This window comes from Perissodus microlepis, chromosome 8 (assembly GCF_051167445.1).
Source record: "Perissodus microlepis isolate ML-2025 ecotype Zambia chromosome 8, ASM5116744v1, whole genome shotgun sequence".
Classification (NCBI taxonomy): domain Eukaryota; kingdom Metazoa; phylum Chordata; class Actinopteri; order Cichliformes; family Cichlidae; genus Perissodus; species Perissodus microlepis.
This window is the reverse complement of record NC_140468.1, coordinates 21059841-21078755: the sequence shown is the minus strand read 5'-3', so window position 1 is coordinate 21078755 and position 18915 is coordinate 21059841. Positions and strand designations below refer to the sequence as shown.

Here is an 18915-nt window from a genome sequence, read left to right as displayed (position 1 = left end):
CCCCTTCTCAACAAACATACATTCACAAATATTCCATGACAGTCGGGTGTCTGTTGTGTCTTTCTGAGGCTTCAAAAGATTTGTTTCCTCTTTAGTTGTTTATTTTGTAAATTTATCATTTATTCATACAATAACCGTGTAGCTTGCAGGTACTTGTTTTTTAATTAAAACACTTTTGTTTGTTTTTTTCAACGTCTTTGTTATATCTGTTTTTGCTCAAAGCTATTGTAAATTGTATGTTTGCAGAGACCACGTTATTACAGATCGATGGAGGTTCTGGGTCTGAAATGTGAAAAGGGTGCAGAAATGCCTTAAACCTATTTTTAAAGTGTTTTATTGGAAAAACAGACTTTAAAAGTTTGGCACCTTTGATGTATGACTTTAGCAAACGCTGTCTTAGTTGGGTATATGACCTCAAGTACTAGTGTTAAGTTTATGAGTATGTAATGATAGCATGTTCATTTTGTACATGTCACCTCTACTGTCAGATCCACCTGTCCTTAGCCCATCACATCTGGTCTTAGTACACCAAGATGACCACAACCACTAGCTCAAGGCTTCACTTTGAGACTTATCCTACGAGTGATGTCAGGGTGGCTATGTCCGACTTTCAGAGCTTAAGTGTGAGCCGCTTAAGCTGCCTCCAAAAAACAGTGATATTCATGATGTCAGACATTGAATGAAAGCCATAATTAGCCATCTTTTCTCTGTGCCCTGTAGTTGCATATTGTTAAAACTGGAAATTGAGCAACAGGGCTTTCTCTGTGGGTCTCCTGTGGTGCTGGAAGATATAAGATGGAGAAATACATCAATTATCATCCGCACTTTCTGCATTTCTTAGCTGTGCTCACAGTTACTCCCATTTCAATCTGCTTGTTGGAATACCCTCAGGCTAAAGATCCAGTTAAATGTCAAGGAAAGAAATAGCTGCAATTATCTGTTCACAGACTTTGTGTTTCAGATCTTTGTTTCCGAAGGGTTTTCATAGTATACAAGGGCTCGTTTTCACAGGAAGATGTTCGGCTGTCTGCTACTCTGGATAAACTGCGGAAATGGTTCTGTCACTGTGTGCTGTTTGGATGTTCTAGATAATTTACGTTGTAAGAAACTTTGAATCATACGTTTTTGTGGATATGTGGACTTATGGGGACCTCAGACCAGCTTTCAGTCACTGAGGTGTCTGTTAAAGGGGATGCTAATGAATAAATGGAAGCACATAGCAGCCTTTTGACATACAAATGTTCTGGAAAAATACAGATTCACTATATAAGCATAGTGAAAGTTGTTTAGCAGTGACCACGTTTGTGGTGAATGTTAAAAAGAGAGTCTAAACAGCTGTGAGAAAACCGTTAACCATCAGCAGTGTTCACACTTTCTGTAGACAAACTGCTCTTGATTTGAAAATTAGATAAATAAGTAACACAAGTTATTTATGTGAATTAAACACAACCTTAAAGTACACAGGATAATGGAAGTAAACCTGGAAAAAAATGCTAATATTTTTGTGTACGAATAATAATTTCTAAAACAATTAGCATCTGTCCAGAGAAAAATGTGTTCCCAGAACAGGCTCTTTGTATCAACTGCATATAGTTCCCAAAAAGTGGGAATTCCAGGCATAAACAGGGAACTTTCTCTACCTGCACCAGTGAGAGTACGCAAAGATGTGAAGTTATGGTTGTGTTAAGAATTATGAATAATGCTCACACTTTTTAGCCTGTTTCTCAAGGCAGAAGCTCAAAGCTGGGAGTTTAATACTGACGTAACTGAGTTAATTTTGTTGGTATATTCAGCACACCGAATGAATTTTAGTACTAACAAAAAAGTCTTTCTTATGCTTTTGCAGCCAAATGCTTTTTCTTTCCTTTTTGTGTTGACCCGCTGAGGGCGTATTTTTATTAAGCGTATTATTATGTTTTCTCAGATATTCTTTTAAGCCATTCAAATACTGACAATAGGACTGCGTCCATCACAGTTAAGCTTTCAGAAACAGCGCAAACCCATCAACTCTCTTCCACAAGGTCTATCTGAATCATCATTAAAGGCCACGTCACTGTTTGAAAACTGGTTTTATTGGAGATATCAAACCACCAGTGCTTAAACATTAGGGATACAATTTAGATGGTGCCAAGATCTTTGTTGGAGATAATGAGAGAGATTTGTGACCTGTCAAGGGAAAGGAGCTGGTAGCTGTGTGCAAAGGCTAATGCGTTGCCATAAATAAGTATGCCAATGAGACGCTGTAAAGTGGATTAAGCTTGATGTGTTCACACAGCCATATGTAAGGAGCCATGTGATGGCTGAGAAACTGCACAGATTCTGTCATCTTATTGTTGCTAATGCAGCTGTTGTGGTTCAGACGTGACAATACAGTTGGTGAAAAAGTTTGAGAATGTCTCTATTTCTGCAAAAATATGACCTAAAACCTCATTAGACTTTCACACCAGTCCTAGGAGGAGAAAACTGCAAGCCAATTAAGCATGTGAAACTATAATATTGCATGTGGTTAGAAGATTATCTTATATTTCACAGTTTGAAAGTGGACAGGAAAAGTGGGAGAGAAAGTAGGGCCTGCAATCATCTCGCATGATATGGGTTACATGCTCAGCCCTGTTAGTTGTATTAGTTCCCCACCTCACCAGAAAGCTGGGCTAGGACACCCAATATTTTGGGTGTGCTCAAAGCACAGTTTAAGTCGTTTGTATTCTTCACTCATTTTCCAACATGTATAATGTGTTAGAATCAATACTTACTTGAACTTCTATACTTGAACACATTATGTCAGCAAAAGTAGTGACAGTGAGCAGGTACTAGAATGGTCCTGAAACTAGCTCATCTAATGCACAGTAGTTGTTGTTGTTGATGTGCGATTAATTACACCTGTGTTTTTCCCATCAGCTGTCAGAATATCTACCGTAAAAAAAAAAAAGAAGACCTGTACAACGTCAAAACAGCTTTAATGTGTCTTGAATAAGGACGTCATCGTGCCCCAGTTTTGTCAGCTGAGTCTCCATCATCCACTTTGATCAACGCACACACACAATTAGACCGTACTGTATCGGGGCAGTGCTTCTCTGAACTTGCAAAAGCGAAGTTGGTGGAAACTTAAATGTGCTTCTGTAGGTCAGATGTGAAGTGCTGAGATGACAGGTCTTCGGTCCATTAGTGGCCTTGTCTTCTTCCATCTTGTCATGAACCACTGTCACTTACCAGATTTAGGTCTTTGCTTGTGCACGGCTGCTCTCCACACAACAAGCTGCTTAAACATAACCTTGACCAACTAGTTTTTATTGGGGATACAATGTATTAAATTCATATTTTTTTTAAGCATATTATCACACTAGTCAGTAATTGTGCTGTAGATAAAATGATTGTCAATTAACAAAGCGAAGGAGATGGAGTCATAGTGTGATATTCATCATTTATATATTTTGTAATGAATTAAAGCATGCTATTTTTAAACAATCATGCGGTTTTAGTTAAAGTTTACTTTTATAACTTTAACCCTGTCTAGACCTGCCTATTACTCTTGCTGAGATATTCACCATGAAACATTCTGGAGAGCTTCAGCTGCTGGTTTGCTCTTAATGGCTGTCAAAAGTGCCATATTTTCTTATGTTTGCTATGTAGTCTAGACTGCACGTAGCATCCATGCTGACAAAAGTTCAGTGGTGTAAAGCAAATGTTGCCTCAAAGTAAAAAAATTCTGTCATTATCTGCTCCCTCCTTTGTCTGTCAAACCACCTTTGAGGCCGACATGAACAAAATGTAGAAAGATTTCCTGTAGCTGTAAATCAGTCTGCTAATCACAGACCTAGAGTTAGTAAGCTGAGTTATGTAAATACAAAGTTTACATTAAAGATAACCATCAATGTATAGTACTCTGCAAAATGTTTTCATTTCTTTATATCTGCTCTGAAGGAGTCTGTGGTGGTCATGAACAGTAGTTCTCCAGATTTTCTGAAGGTCTTTCAAAGTTAAGCCACTGAACACTGACCTGTGGATCATTTAAGCATAAAAATAGCACCTAACTCAAAGGTTAATTCAGTGTTGTCTAGACGTGACAGACGAACAGTTTTAAATGATATCTTTAGTCTTTTGTTACTAGCAGCATCTTGCAACAATACAATTTGTTTCCATTTCTACAGTCATCGCAACACAACAGAACACAAGGCAGCCGACATCCAAAGTAGCTTTGAATGTCCTCCAAGAAGTCTGGAGAACTCTTCCTGAAGACTAGTTAAAGAAATAAATGTGTAAGAGACTTTAGACTGTGTAGAAGAATAAAGGCGCTCATACCAATTGACTTTCAATCATGTTCAAAATATTCAAACTCTGTTTTTGCATGATAAGCTGTTACTTCTGTGTATGTTTTTCCACGTTTCAATGACAAACTGAACCCATTTCCAGTTTTCTTAGGAAAATATAAAGAATACTTGAAAATGTGAGGTGGCTCAAGACTTTTGCACAGCATTGCAGCGTGGATGTTTCTACTCAGGGTTTCTCCATTTTTAAGGTTGCCTCAGTGTTCATTATCATTTTAACGTACTCCATCACAGCTTTTATACATAAAAGCATGATTTCCATTATGGACACATTCAGTATTATGTGGGTTTGAAAGGGACGCGGTTCATTATTGAACCACAGTTTGGGCGTTTGTTGATTTGCTTGGCAGTGGGGGGCTATGCTGAAGTTCATTTGGTGGATTTTTAAATCAGTTTCTGTTTTCATATACTTGAATCAAAGCTGTATTTTTTGTGGTAGGCCACTTTAAAATTGAATTTTCAAAAGCTGTTCTGCTCTCTCTTTTGTCTCTGTGCAGTCGTTTTCTGCTGTGAAAATGGAAGCCGACTCCCCCTCTTTCTTGTAATAGGCTCATCTTTCCTTTTCTTTCTGCTCCCTCTATCTCTTGTGAGTCTGAATAAAGCAGCTAATGGCGCATAGAAATGGTGACTGCACAGCTACGTCTATAGACTCTTTCTGTTATGTGCTGCAATATGTAAGTGAAAATACACATTTACAAGGGTTATTGTAAAGCACCGTCAGAGCCTGATGACCAATATGTGAACTGCACAATGGCTGTTGCATAACAGCGGGTCGTTGGTGTGTTTGACATTTCCAAGAATATAGAAATTAGGTTACATATTATAGTATTGTAACTGAAATTAGATTTAATTATAGATGGAGGTCCTAAACTGTATATCGAACTTTTGAAAATCAGGACATGCTAGTCTAACTTATCTTTGTGTTGATACTGATGACAACCATGGTGATGTGTCTGCATGTCTTCAGGTGTACATCCGCATCCTGGACAATGAGTGGAATGTGTACAGGCGTTACACCGAATTCAGGGAGCTCCACAATCATCTGAGATCACAGTTTCCTCAGGTGGACACCTTCAACTTCCCACCCAAGAAAGCCATAGGGAACAAGGTGAGCTGATAGTAAATATAATGTGTGTCTTTGTCTCACTGTCAGCCACCTCAACCCTCGCTCTGTCTCTCACTTACCCACTTCAGCAATGATGAATTATGTGTCCCTGCTAAGCTGTTTGGTAGCTGAAGTGTCCAGTTTCACTTTGTTAATCATTGCTAAGTTGCCTCTGATAAAACTGTTGTTCACATCTGTCCATAACTTTTTCATTAATCCTGCAAACAGACACACAAATAATACCAAGCAACAACCAAAAAATCAATTACAGCAGAGCCGCAGAAGAACCCAACACAACCGGTTACAGAAACATGCTGAAAGTCCTCACAGCAGAATCACAGAGAAACGTGCAACAAATGAATCGCAAGAAAAAAAAACAAACCAGAAAAACTGAACTCTGAACATGTCTGTCAATATGAATCTTCAAAATTTGTGAATTGAACTGAGCAAAAGTGTAAGCATATAAAAATATCAGAAGCATGACATTTCTCCCTCCAAAATATTCTTAAACCAAAATGAAGAAGACAATAAAAACTGTACAAATAATAACAGCTGTTTATCATAACAAATTAAAGTGCATATTTACTATAAATCCAGAAATCTGTGTTTGTCACCTTTTCATATGACAAGTGTGATGTGGTCAGTGCAGTATGATACAGTATGATGTGGATCGGCTGCTGTTAACAAATACAGGCAGTGTGTTCTTGGCCTCTTAAACAAATGTGTATTTTTTGTTTCAGAGAAAGTTTCTTGGAGGTTCGATCCAAATAAAATCCCAAACAAATTCAATTTGATTATAGGAAGCACTCCTACTGAAATATATTTCAATATATTGTGCATTAAACCCCATAAAAGAGGTCTTTCCTTGCATAATGTTCATAAATTTTTATATCAGACTGTAAAAACTGATTGGAGCCTTTTAAGATGGTAAGCTCTGTAGAGGGGAAAAAGGCAACCTTAACAACCACATCAGTTTATCACTCCTCCTCTTTTACCGGTTTCAGCTGCTTGCCTGGGCACTCAAAGCTTGTGTCCCTTCTGTCTGGTTGGAGAGCCCCCACCTTTCTCCTCATCGCACCATTCCCTTACTCGTCTTCATCCTGTTCTCCACTGTCTGCCTACAACCTTTGGGGGATAATTTGGCTCTGACCTCAATTCTGTGGCTGGTTGGATTTAGTGCTGCCACAGCCAAAACGATGCGGTGTGACTACCCACCTTCAAAGACGGCCCACTTTCATGGGTAGAAAGCGGACCGAACGCTGTGTTTGGAGGCACTGCATATGTAAGAAGAAGTAGGAGGCCATCAGTGTGTGTGTGTCTGTCTCACATTATGATGTGGTATCATATGGAAGTGCACGTGTCTATCAAAGGCCTTGACAGTTGGTGTCATCGTGTTCTGGAAAGCTCTTTGAAAGCCCATTACAGTGCAGTCTGTGTGAATTATTGGTTTTTACCATCTCCTGAAAGTCGCCCATCATGACAGAAAAAGTAGTCCAGGCTTTGTTACACTCTGAGCACGTTTTAAAGCAGGGACACCACTTTCTTCTCGAAGAGAAACACATGCTTCCAAAAAAGTTCGGATGGTAGATGTCAAGAAAAACAGAATGCAATGACTTACATATTGTTTATTACCTATATTTAATTGGAAGCAGCACATGAGTAGAAATGGTTTTGTTTCTCTTTCAACAACTGTGAATCGACATAGAGACGAATTAGTGGTTCACACACTACAGAACTCCAATGCTTGGATTTTATCCCCATTTTATTATTTCGAATTTGACACCAGCAACCAAAAAGTTGTGTGAGAGCAGATCTTTCTCACTCTGTTACCGCGCTAATGTTAAAATACTTCTAGAAATTGTGAAAGCATAGTCCTTTGGGCTAAAGAGGAAGTGGCTCATTCAGTTGGTATCGGCACACAAACGCCAGGGAGGGTGTTACTGGACTCGGTGCGGTAACTCTCATATGTGTGAAGATTTTATGAACACCGAAGTTTTTGGAGCAACATATACTGCAGTCTAGGCAGAATTTTTTTAGGAAATGCCAAACCTAGTTTCTAAATGTGTTCCAACAGCAGTGAAAGAGTGCAGGTGCTAAACTGGCCTGGCTGCAGTCCAGACTTCTTACCCATTAAAGGATGTGTATCATGAAGCAAAACAACGAATGCAAGACTGCTTCATTCCCGTATTACCATGTGCCCAGCCCAGTTTTAAAAAAAAAAAAGTGTTTTCTGGCATTGTTGATTTAAAATGAGTGTTTAGTTAGTCACAAATCCAGCATTTTCTATGTTGCCGTTGGATTATTTTGAATCAGATATGCAGTTTAAATGATTTGCATATATAATATTCAGTTTTTATTCAAAATCTGAAAATCTTTGACCTTTTGCTTGCATTAAATGTAGTTGTTTCATATTAGTTACATTTTGTTTGACCTCTGTTATGTCTGTAAATTTCATTTGATTTGACGATTCATGCTAAAATCCGGTGTTCCAGGCACAAAGGTTGGGAGAGGAAACAGAGTTCAAAGTCTTTGGTCTTGACTAAAATCAAATGCAGCAGCAGGCGGAGGGATGAACCGCTTCGAAATATGATAAATATTAAGTGGTTGTTAGTGTTTGTGTCTCTGTGTACAAGCAAAGCAGAGAAACAACAAAATGTGTGCCTGTGTGTCTGCGTATGTGTGTGAAAGTAAGTGCATGTAGTTTGTATATGGTATTTAGTTGTGTATTTATTGTGTATTTGTTCCTGTGTACCTGGTTGTATCAGTAAGCAGCAGGCCTGCCGTGTTGAATTTCCCTGTTATTTCAGTTCAGTGAGCGTTTGTTTCTGGCTCCCTAGGAGTACTTTGTAGTTTTTGTATCAGTGATGACCTCAGGTGAAGTACAGAGCAGGGCTGCTTTTGAAAACAGGAATGGATTATATCAGCGCGTTTACTCAAACTCACACCCTGGATTGAGTAGTTCCAAATTGAAATAAGAAAATATACTGTAAGCTGAACAAAGATGTGTACCTTCTGGATACATTTTGTTTTAGTTGAAGTTAAATATATCATAAAATGAATCATATATTGAACAGAGATTGGTGTGACTGTACAATGTGCCTTATGTCTCTTATGGAGACATAAGGCACATGACTTACTATAAAAAGTCATGTGCCTTATGTCTAACCCCTCATAGGTACATGTGTAGCAATAATCAGCATTTAAACCTTATTTATTTTATGGTTAATGAAAAAAAGAACAAATTAATAGATAAGAGCTTAATATGTGTACATATAAAATGTGTCAGTATCCAACTAGCTAGCAGAAACATTGGGCTTAATCTCCTAATATGGTGTGAGGTGATGTAGCTGTCTGTCCTGTGGTCAGAGCATCTGGCTTAAAGGAAGCTGTAAATCTAGCTGAAATGTAAAGATTATGTAAATGTTTGGCAGTGTCATTTCTTGGGGATGACATATAATAATTTACCCCTCTGAGTCATGTGTCATTATTGGTGATTACCCTAACTCAATGCTATCAGAATATGTAGTTTTACTTTATTAAAAAACAGTTGTTTTCCCAGAACAATTGGCTATGGAGGGATTAAATGTCATAAGCCACATGCATGGTAGAAAAAACACCTGAACTTCATTCCTACAGTGAGGAGATCCTTGGTCCTTTATGCTGATGGGGGGCATTTTGACCTTTATAGAAACATTTCTATTCTGATGGGAATGATATATTCTAGCATAACAGTGCTCCTATCCATAGGGCACTGAATAGACCACCTTGCATTTAGCAGACAGATGCTTTGCCCTCCAGACAAGCCCCAGAGGCCTGAAGAATCAATTTCAAGGTGTATTAAAGCTGTTTTGGATGCGCGTGGAGGCACCTTACTCTAAGACAGCGTATTGTAGTTTGTCCTTTCATTTGTCTCCTGTCTGTTTACAATGCCAGGACTTGATTGAAACGCGCATTCACAAACGCTGCCAGTCCATCTGTTTTTCCTATTGTCTATTGTGCTTTTAGTCTCATTCAAGGGTTCCACCATCACAGACGCACTTTGCAAATCCAAAGCGGACTTTGATACATACACACACAGAGCCTCACACCATTATATCCAGCTAATGATGGAGAAATGTTAGTGTTAGGAATAGGGTACTTGGTGTGTTGCAAGGGAGAGAGAGGGAGAAAGACCTTCAAAAGCGCTTTATCTGCACCGTGAATATGCGCTCTGCTGTGGTTCGCTGTGTTAGGGATGAAACACAGCGGCTGTCAGTGAATATCAGGTAACAGAGGAAATGGGTGAATACACACCTCTTACTAACTGTATTACATGGCTCCTACTCTCTGTTTCATGCCTGTTAACAGGAGCGCACATAAATGCACACACGTGATTGACAGTTCAGAGAGACACGTTTCTGAAGTTGTCAAAGAACATCAGCTACGCTATGGATTTATGTTTGCTGGGAAACTTATGGAAGAGTTTTTGATACATACTTCTATCATGTAACAGCTAACCCTGCATGTGCAAGTATGTGCCTGGCTTTTTGGGCAGTTAAAGTAGCACCCTGATTGGACCACTTATGTAACTTTCATCTGCCTCACATAAATCATGTGGGGGGTTTTTTTTGTCTCATTTAAATGTGATCACTGGCTTTTTCCTGTCCAATGTCAGGCTGCAGGTGGGTCATTACTCTCTGACATAATCACTTTAAAGATTCACTGTACAGTAAATAACAGAAGGTTACTTGATGAATCCCTCTTACTTCACTAAATTAATTACTCTAAAGCTTTTACATGTAAGTCCTACCTTTGCGTCTTTGTTCTAACAAGGTCCCAAGGAAACGCAGGATTGATGCGGCCAGGAATAAACAAAATAAAGACTGTAATTACATCCTGGAGTCTTGTTACATTTAAGTTGCATAACTCTGACTCAAAGTCTGTTAAAGTAGGCAAACCTAATGCAGTAGGTTTTTTGGTGTCTTCAAGAGATCATTGATTATGGCAAGCATTAATTAGAGATTTTAATATTGTTCATGGTATCTTCACCTTTAGTGTCAACACCCAAAGTCAGTGCTAGTTTGGACCTGATCAGTCTTTGTTTTCGTTCTGTGTCTCTTCAGTCCTGTTATTGAGCTAATGAGACACCCCCACCGCCCACTTTTGCATCTGCTTTAGGTGAGACTGTCCAGCTGTTTAACTAAGTAAAACAGAAGATGTAACACACATGCACGCTCTCTGCTTATGACAGCCTTTAAACAGCTGATTTGTCAGGGACCAGCCCACGCTTACAGCCTAAGTGTTCCCTGTTCATGTCTGTCAGCTTCCTCCTCCCTTCTGCTAATGTTGAGGCACAGAGGAGGCAGAGTGATGACATCAAAGAGACATTATTATCAGACCCCCAAATCTTTTTTCTTTTTGGTTTGTTTTTCAGGGCTCAAACAGTCCAGGGGTGAAATAGTTTCTCTACAGCAGGGAATTCACAAATATTTTCTATAGGAAGGTTCAGAATATCTACTTTTATAGGATATAAACTGTAAACTGATTTACTTCTGAGGTTCAGCACCTTCACAGTTTTGGGATTTTCTGAAACGAGTAAACCAACATGCTTTGCCTGTTATTTCTGGAAGCGTAAATGAGCATGAGCCCATGAATGCCTTTGAGGAAAAGTTATCCTAAAGTTTGCACCCTTTGAAGAGCTATGAAAACTTCTCCTGCAGATGAGGTCAGAAAACAGGTCTGATAATTGTCAGGGTAGCTTGTTTCAAGCGTACCGTGGCATTAATAGTAGGATAGTTCCCCTGTGGTCATTGAGCATTATCAAAGTACTAAGAGAGCAGTAGAGGTGGGTAGTCACTTTTAATCCTACAGTCTGTCAAGATATGCACGCATAACACTACACTGGTTATTAGAAAGACAATTAAAAGAGTATCTCTAAAGTGTAACTTAAGAGCTCCTTAAAAGCCTAATATTTGATTATATTCACTGATTTTAATTCTTACCTTGTTGCAGTAAAAACAGGTGTACTCAAAGGTGAAGCAGTGTACTCTGAAACCACTGTTGTGCATGATTATAGGTGCAACAGCTGAAACTTTGAACCAGAGTACACAGATTTCATGTGTGCTGCTGATTAATGGCACTGAATCACCTACAGCATGGGGTAGGTGGGAGATGTGGTGTTTCTCTGGCATCAAATGGTTTAAGTGATTTTTAAGTATCCTGTGTTCCTCCTGCAACTAAAACCATGCAAGCGGTCTCTTTATATTGTCCATGACCTCTGTTGATGCCAAATGTATTCAGCTCCTTGCTTATGTATAAAAACTACATCTTTAAGATACAGCTGTGAAGTTATGGTTCACGCTGGGTTTTGTGATCATACCTCAAATCTGCAGCAGATATTAGCCAGGTCATGAGCTTGACTCATTTATAGCAGTGTGATACATTAAAATGCACAAAATGCTAAAACAGTCTGATGTGAATTCAAGGGTGTGAACAGTGATCACAATCATTCAACGTTTGTTTAGGTTTCCTGAAAGTAGCATGGCCCTTGGTGGCGGTTGGCCCATCTGTGCATACGGAGACAAAAAGTGAGTAGAGTGCCGAGGCCGGCCTGATTAATTAATCAGAAACTACACAGTGAATTATTAACAAGTCTTAGTATGTTGTGCTCACATATTATGCAATATGCATGTTATATGCTTTTAATTATGACAAAGGAGACGTTGTGAAGGTCTTGCATGGGCATTCTTGAATTGCATGCGATGTTTTATTCATGATCCGGACCCGTAGTTTTGAGAGTGTTTAAACAAGGCATCAAGAGAGAAGCCTCTTCAGCCCCACTGTGGTCCAGTGTGGGCCGACTTTGTGGAACATTTTGACCTTGTTTTGTTGCCAGCATGTACCACTGCTGTCATTCCTCTTAATTCAAGTGGACTGCAGGCTAAATCAGAGCCCAGGTTGATGTTCTTCTTTAATGTGATGACTAAGGGTAGCTCATTATGATAAATTTTTTTTTTCACCTGAGTAGGTAGTGCTGAAAAACCTTCTTTTCCAGGAAATACCTGATAGACACCAAGTGCCAGATGCTTCCAAAGGACTGTGTTTAAATGTTGCTTCTAATAACTATGCGAATTGCTGGGAGAAAAAAACGGCATTGCCTGAGGCTTCTATCATATAAAGTCCTTAAATCTGCCCTTTCTCTCTTTAAAAGGGGGGGGAAAAGCCACAGCAGGAATTTATTTCATTGTAAACACAGTAATTTGAGATTCTCAAGCAGGATCGAAGTCTTGGTCAAAGGCATTGATTTTATCTCAGGGGGGTAAGAATGTTTGATACCGTAGGGTGTAGTTACTTTTCACTTCTAAATGAGTTTTTCTGTTGCCAGGCAACATTCCGTCGTTCCGACTATCTATTTAGAGTTTTTTCCTTCCCTCCTCCAGACTTGAATACCGAAAAGCTGGCAGCAAATTTACAGAGTACTTGTGGAGACCCTGACGCATATGTGACTACTTTACACTTCTGTTCCATTGGCAGCTCCTGTCTCCTGCTTATCTGTCTCTCTGGGAGGTGACATTTAGCTGTGCTGTGTGTACATATGTGTGCTATATATTCAGCTTTTCCATCTGTCATTACATGACCATTTCATAATCCCCGTTCGGGGCAGATCGGTGTAGATGTCCAGTGAGAGGATGCAGAACGCAGAATTCCAATAACAAAAGATCCAGTAAACTGAATTGCAGTTTCAAAGCAGGGCAACAACATCCACTTGATAAGACAGAGGGAAACAGACAGGGTAGGATTACAGATGACAAAGAAAAGCAGAGACGGACAATACACAGAAGGCTAATCAGGGGTGTATAATCCTGCAGGTGAAGTCAATGAGGCAGTAGAACTAAATACAAAACACAAGAGGGGAAGGCCTAGCAAAGCAAAGCAGCAGACGAATAACAACCACACTGGAACAAGGATCCATAGAACATGCATGAACTCAACAGAAGGTGGAACCACAGAAAGGACTCCACAAATGTAAAACATGAACTAGATCTACGAGTTGAGAAGAGCTAAAGGCTCAGCAATGAATGAAAATCAAAATAAACCATAAATAACACTAAGAATCAAATAAACAACAAGGATTACATCTAGGGAAAGTGACAGTTAAATGTTAGCTAGTGCTGCTATTATAATGTCATGTATCTAGATTGCACTTTAAGACCATGTTGTTGAGTCGTTATGGCTCAGTAGTGGGAATTTGCATTTGCATTGCATTTTCTGACACAAACCCCAATTTCTCCTGCAACAAATGACTTTAGAGACTTATTAATGGACATTGCTTGAGTTAACTACCACAGCAGAGAAGAAACAAGGGTTTAATGTTGACCATGAAAAGGACAGAAACAGGGTAGTTACTGCACTTACACTTTAGCTAATCTAACTAAATGTTTTAAGATCGCTGATCACTCACTCTAAATCTTTGTCAGTTCTTATATCAGCTACATCATCAGTGGCGGGAGCAGTCAGATGGGAAAAGTTTGCTTTGTAATATGTGGCTAACTACAGGAGATAGTTCTGTAATGGTAAGAAGATGAGGGTTGTCCTGGTTTTGCCTTTAAAGAACCAGCTAACAGCCCAAACTGGAAATATATGGGCCAGCCGTAGTGTCACACTGACTTATACACAGTTGAGGTTTACAAGGCATCTCTGCTCTTTATCACAGAAATGATATATGAAGGTGTAGTTATTGTTTCACTTGGTTAATTTATTCATGTGAATTAGCATGGCATTAGTTTAGTGCTGTGGTGGAACGAGCCACAGATGTCGATGTGTTGGCGCTCTGCACTGAGCAGTTAATGAAGCTGTAATGTTTTGCAGTGTTTGTGTTGTAGCAGTTGTACTATAACTTGTGGGCTTTGAAGAATCTCATTTTGGGCGACATCAAAATTTAAAATCATTTTTAAAAATCAGATCTGTCTCCTTGAGACCATAGAAATGAAAATTGTTGCTGTCTCCCCTTTTATGTAAATAAGGAATTTAAAATGACGGCTTGAAGGCAATGCCAAGATGCATGACTTGCTTCTAATCAGTCTTTTATTCTAGATGTACCAAACCAACGTGCTTCATAATATCTAGTGAACAGATGTTCTATAACATACAAAAATGCAAAATCTTAGTTTTGACTTTACTAAAGCGGTCGGTCTTGCTGCTTCTTCTTTTTTCCATCTTGATTGAACAGTCTGTGTGACCTACAGTATAAAGCTTAGAACCGAGATGCTCATAAAACACCACCTTTATGTTTATATGTCCTTGTGATATCACACGAGTGTAGTAGTGTGGGGGAGCAAGTAAAGAGCAGTGTTATGATAGCAGGAGGTAAGAGGACAGATTTAAGAGGACAGCATCCGCCTGCATCAGTATGCCACAGTAGTTTCTGCTCTGCCCTCTTGTTCCTCTCTGCAAACAAGACACAGCACCTGGCCTCTCTTCAAACCTCTGTTTTTCCACAAGAGGATGAGTCTGTCATGATGTCCATTAGTGTTATTACTGCTCTGACATCCGTGAAAGCAGGCAGGGTGTCCCTTGTTGTGTCGACATAGCATGAAACCCGTGCTGGCATGCACAGCCTAATCTGACACATCAGATTTACCCGCTCTTACCCCCGTCTGCTTTACCCAGCATGCAGCTGAGTTTAGTTATCCACTCCCACTCTGCTGAACTTACGTACTTATCCGCTATTTGGGGCTACAATGAACTTTTTTTTTAAAGTTCTCTCTAGCTGTTGCCCTGCATATCATCTACCTAACTTTTGTAGGTTCAGACAGGAAAAATGTGAAAATACTGCACCGAACGCAGCTCATATCCTCCCACAGAGGATGTTTCTTGTCACCACATTTACAGTGTTTATTGCAGTGATTTACACAGTTACTAACTCAGCACAGAGAAAAGTGCTGATGATTTTCTTTAAATTGTTTTAAGCCGAGCAGTGCTAGACCTAAAGGGGTCCTTTAGTATTTTCTGCCTGTATGAAATATGCAATAATAGTGTACTATTCAAAGTTCAGCTTAGCTTGGTTATTATTACTGTTGCCATTCTGCTCTGACTCAAGGCTAAAAAGACTACTGGTTGAAATGTAGAGATTTTAGTAACGATCAATGATTGAAATAATAATAACCAGTTGTTGTTATCCGACCTTTAACATCTTCATTCTAAACATATTTTACCACAGGAGTGTCAAACATGAGGCCCAAGGGCCAGAATCATCCTGGCAAACACCGTAATTTGGTCCACTTCATGGCTTTGAAGGACTTTATAGTTCCTACTGTATTTTTTAATTGTAAATTTTTTATTGTATTGTCATTTTTTGCAACTTTTGAGCCCTCATGGTCAATCATACAACACCAAGCCAAAAACGAAATAGATAAACAATCAAATGACAGGAAAGTTTCTGTTCCTGTTTTTGTTTTTTGTTTTTTCTATGGGACTACAGGAAAAAAAGGATATTTTCTGTGACATAGCAAAAACGCTGCCAGAACTTTTCCTGTAATTTTACTCATTTATTATTTCTGAGAAATTAAGCCCAAGGAGTTGCTGATCAATTTCTTTCTGTGCTACAACAGGATTTCTTTGTGAGTAAAAAAAATCTTGAAAAATCTGAGGGATTAAATATGTAGGTGAACTTCTTTATGCTGACAGAGAGGTGAGTTTCAGTGGTCCCCATTTAAGGGCGATTGTAGCTCAAAGAGTTGGCAGTTTGTCTTGTAACCGGAAGGTTGCCGGTTCGAGCCCCAGCTGTGGCTACAACTGTAGCTTGCCTCCACCAGTGTGTGAATGTGAGAGTGAATGAATAGTGGAATTGTAAAGCGCCTTGAGGGCCCTGAAAAGCGCCATATAAATGCAATCCATTATTATTATTATTATTATTATTATTATTATTATTAAAATGATAAAATGAGCTTTTCCGAGGTTGCACACGCAAACAAGAGATAACTGGGCTCAGCTCAGTTCATTTTTCTGTAGTTCACAATAGCAATAATTGAAAAATCCAGTCATTGCATTATTGAACAATTTCAAATAAATTACATGAAGATAGGATAAAAGAATAATCTAAAAATAATTAAAGTACATTTTAAAGGTTTGAGAGTGCCTCTCGTGTTCAAACACAAAATCCAAACTGAGTTTGTTCAGTTTTTCAGTATTAAATCATATAATATATTCTCATATTTAATGATAACATTTTGGCAAAACCAGTGATGATTCAGTGTTTTAGCTTCCACGTCCTGTTATCTTACCTCTGTGCTAATTGATGTAATCGGAGCACTGCCGTGCGTCGCGTGTAAGATCCGACTGAAAGTGTGTATTGTGGGTTAAACTGATTTAATTATGACTTTGGGGATGGGAAAATAAATGAATTCTTTTCCTTTTACTATCCATCTAAATTAATCAATTGTGAAATGTAGGACTTGCAACTCAAATGTGAGATTTTAGGCGGGTTCATTTTTAGTTGGGAACAGCACATGAATACTTACCTACGAGTCTTTCTCTCACCGTCTCCCACTTTTCTGTCTGCTCTGCACTGTCCTATCAGCATCAGTGCCACTGTTTAACAAACTAGAAGTGATATAGTTCTCAGTGAGGTGTGGATTTGTTCCTGTGAAAGGAACAAATCTTGAGTCACAATTTGTCTGTAAGGCATCATGTCGCAGGTATACAGACAGTTTCCTATCTTAAAAAAACTCCTGGAAGACTCCTGGTGTTTGCTTTGTCTTTATTTATAAGCATTTGCCATATTTATTCCTTAAGCATTGATAGGAATGAAGTGTGACTGTGGCTGCTCCTTGGAAAATGAGTTTTGAGAAAACTCACCAAGCATTCCAGATGTTTTTAAAAAAGAAAGACCGTATCACTCCTGTGTTCTCACTTTAATTGTGAGTTGTTCTTTGGATGTGTTATCACATGCTGTATCTTCTTAAAATAAAGCGTTGTTTTCCCCATGGTTGCATATTCAGCCTTGGTATTCATTCTTCTTGTTCAAAAGAACCACATGTGCATTTCAAGCCATAACAATTAAATTCACATGTGTTTTGGGATTTGAGATCAAAAGAGAAGCAGTAGTTGGAAAAAAAAGGGAAATATTGGCCTCCTTCAATGGCTGTTTGTTCCAGTCCCAAACACCAGAGAGTAACACGGAGCATTGCCCAGGCTTTGTTCTGAGCCTTGCTGGATGCCGATTAGCCATGCTCACATTGGCCATGTGGCTCTGTGCCTCTGCCTTCAGAGTCGCACAGTGGAAGCGGGTCTGAATGCTCAGAACACTGCGTTTTATCAACATCAGAAATGAAATGACAAAATCAACACAAATAAATGTGGTAATCCTAAAAAATGCTTTTTATTTTTTGGATTATGCAATATCTCTTGTCAGAGCAGATTGGAAAGGATTGGACAGCCTGGCCGCTGGCAGAGAGTCAGCAGGGTGCTGTTGGTTTGTATGGATGCTAGAAAAGCTGAAAGCCATTCATCACAGAGGATACCTGTAAAGGATCTGAATCTGGCACACGAGTTACATATTTTTTCAGTTACATGTCTTTAAGCCACAATTTGCAACTCCTTACCTTTCCACGGTCCCGGTCAGCTTGTCACAACACGATCTGTGTCACTTTACACATGTGCAAAAATGTACATACTTCCTGTCACCAATACAGTTAAGAAAGAAAACTGTAAATGTGTAAATGTATACAGTATTTGCAATTGTTTCTATAAAGAGGTCCTCTTTGACCTTTCCAAATGTTGAAGTTTATTTCTTCTAATGGCGTACACGCGCTTTTTGCTTTATTTATTTTTTAAATTACTTCACGCCTCAGTTTTCACGAGCCTAAAGACCAATCACTGGCCCCGAGCAACCTCTGGTTAGCGAGTGATTGTTGGGAGTCACTAGATGAAATCGGTCACGAAGAGGAGTTTCTGTGGTTGTTAGCAGGTTTCCACAGTCACACGTAGTTTTCATGTAAGATGCCAGCTAGTCTTCAAGCACTTGCTAACTATTAGCTGAATAGCAGTAAACCTAACATTGAAAACGTCCACCTTCATTGGCACTTGGCTAAATCATCCAATAAAATTTGCTGTATTTGCAGTGGGATTTTCTACCTAAACAGCTTGTGCTATACTGATAATAGCAGTTAAAGTGAACCCAAATCAGCAGGTCAGAAGTCCAAAAGAAAATGAATTCTAAGGCAGAGTCATGTGTGGTTTCGGTGCTATGAGGAAATATTATCCTGTCACACGCAGTCAAACAATCCATGATGTATGTATTCAGGTACAGCTTTAACCTCAGTATCTATTTCAGACTAACTCTTCTTCATCTGTCTCAGGATGCCAAGTTTGTGGAGGAAAGAAGGAAGCAGCTGCAGGGCTACCTTCGCACGGTGATGAACAAACTGATCCAGACGCTGCCAGAGTTCACAGCCAGCCCCACCAAAGAGACGCTGCTGTCGCTGCTGCCTTTCTGTCAGTAAGTGG

General features: G+C 39.2%; 1 protein-coding gene across 1 annotated transcript in view; it reads left to right on the top strand.

The window, feature by feature from the left end:
• snx29 (sorting nexin 29) overlaps nt 1-18915 on the top strand; it is a 148465-nt gene that overhangs the window by 119050 nt on the left and 10500 nt on the right. Inside the window, exons 19-20 of the mRNA XM_084938170.1 lie at nt 5293-5433; nt 18768-18907. Of these exons, the coding sequence (XP_084794296.1) occupies nt 5293-5433; nt 18768-18907 (281 nt within the window). The remainder of the gene's footprint in view (nt 1-5292; nt 5434-18767; nt 18908-18915) is intronic.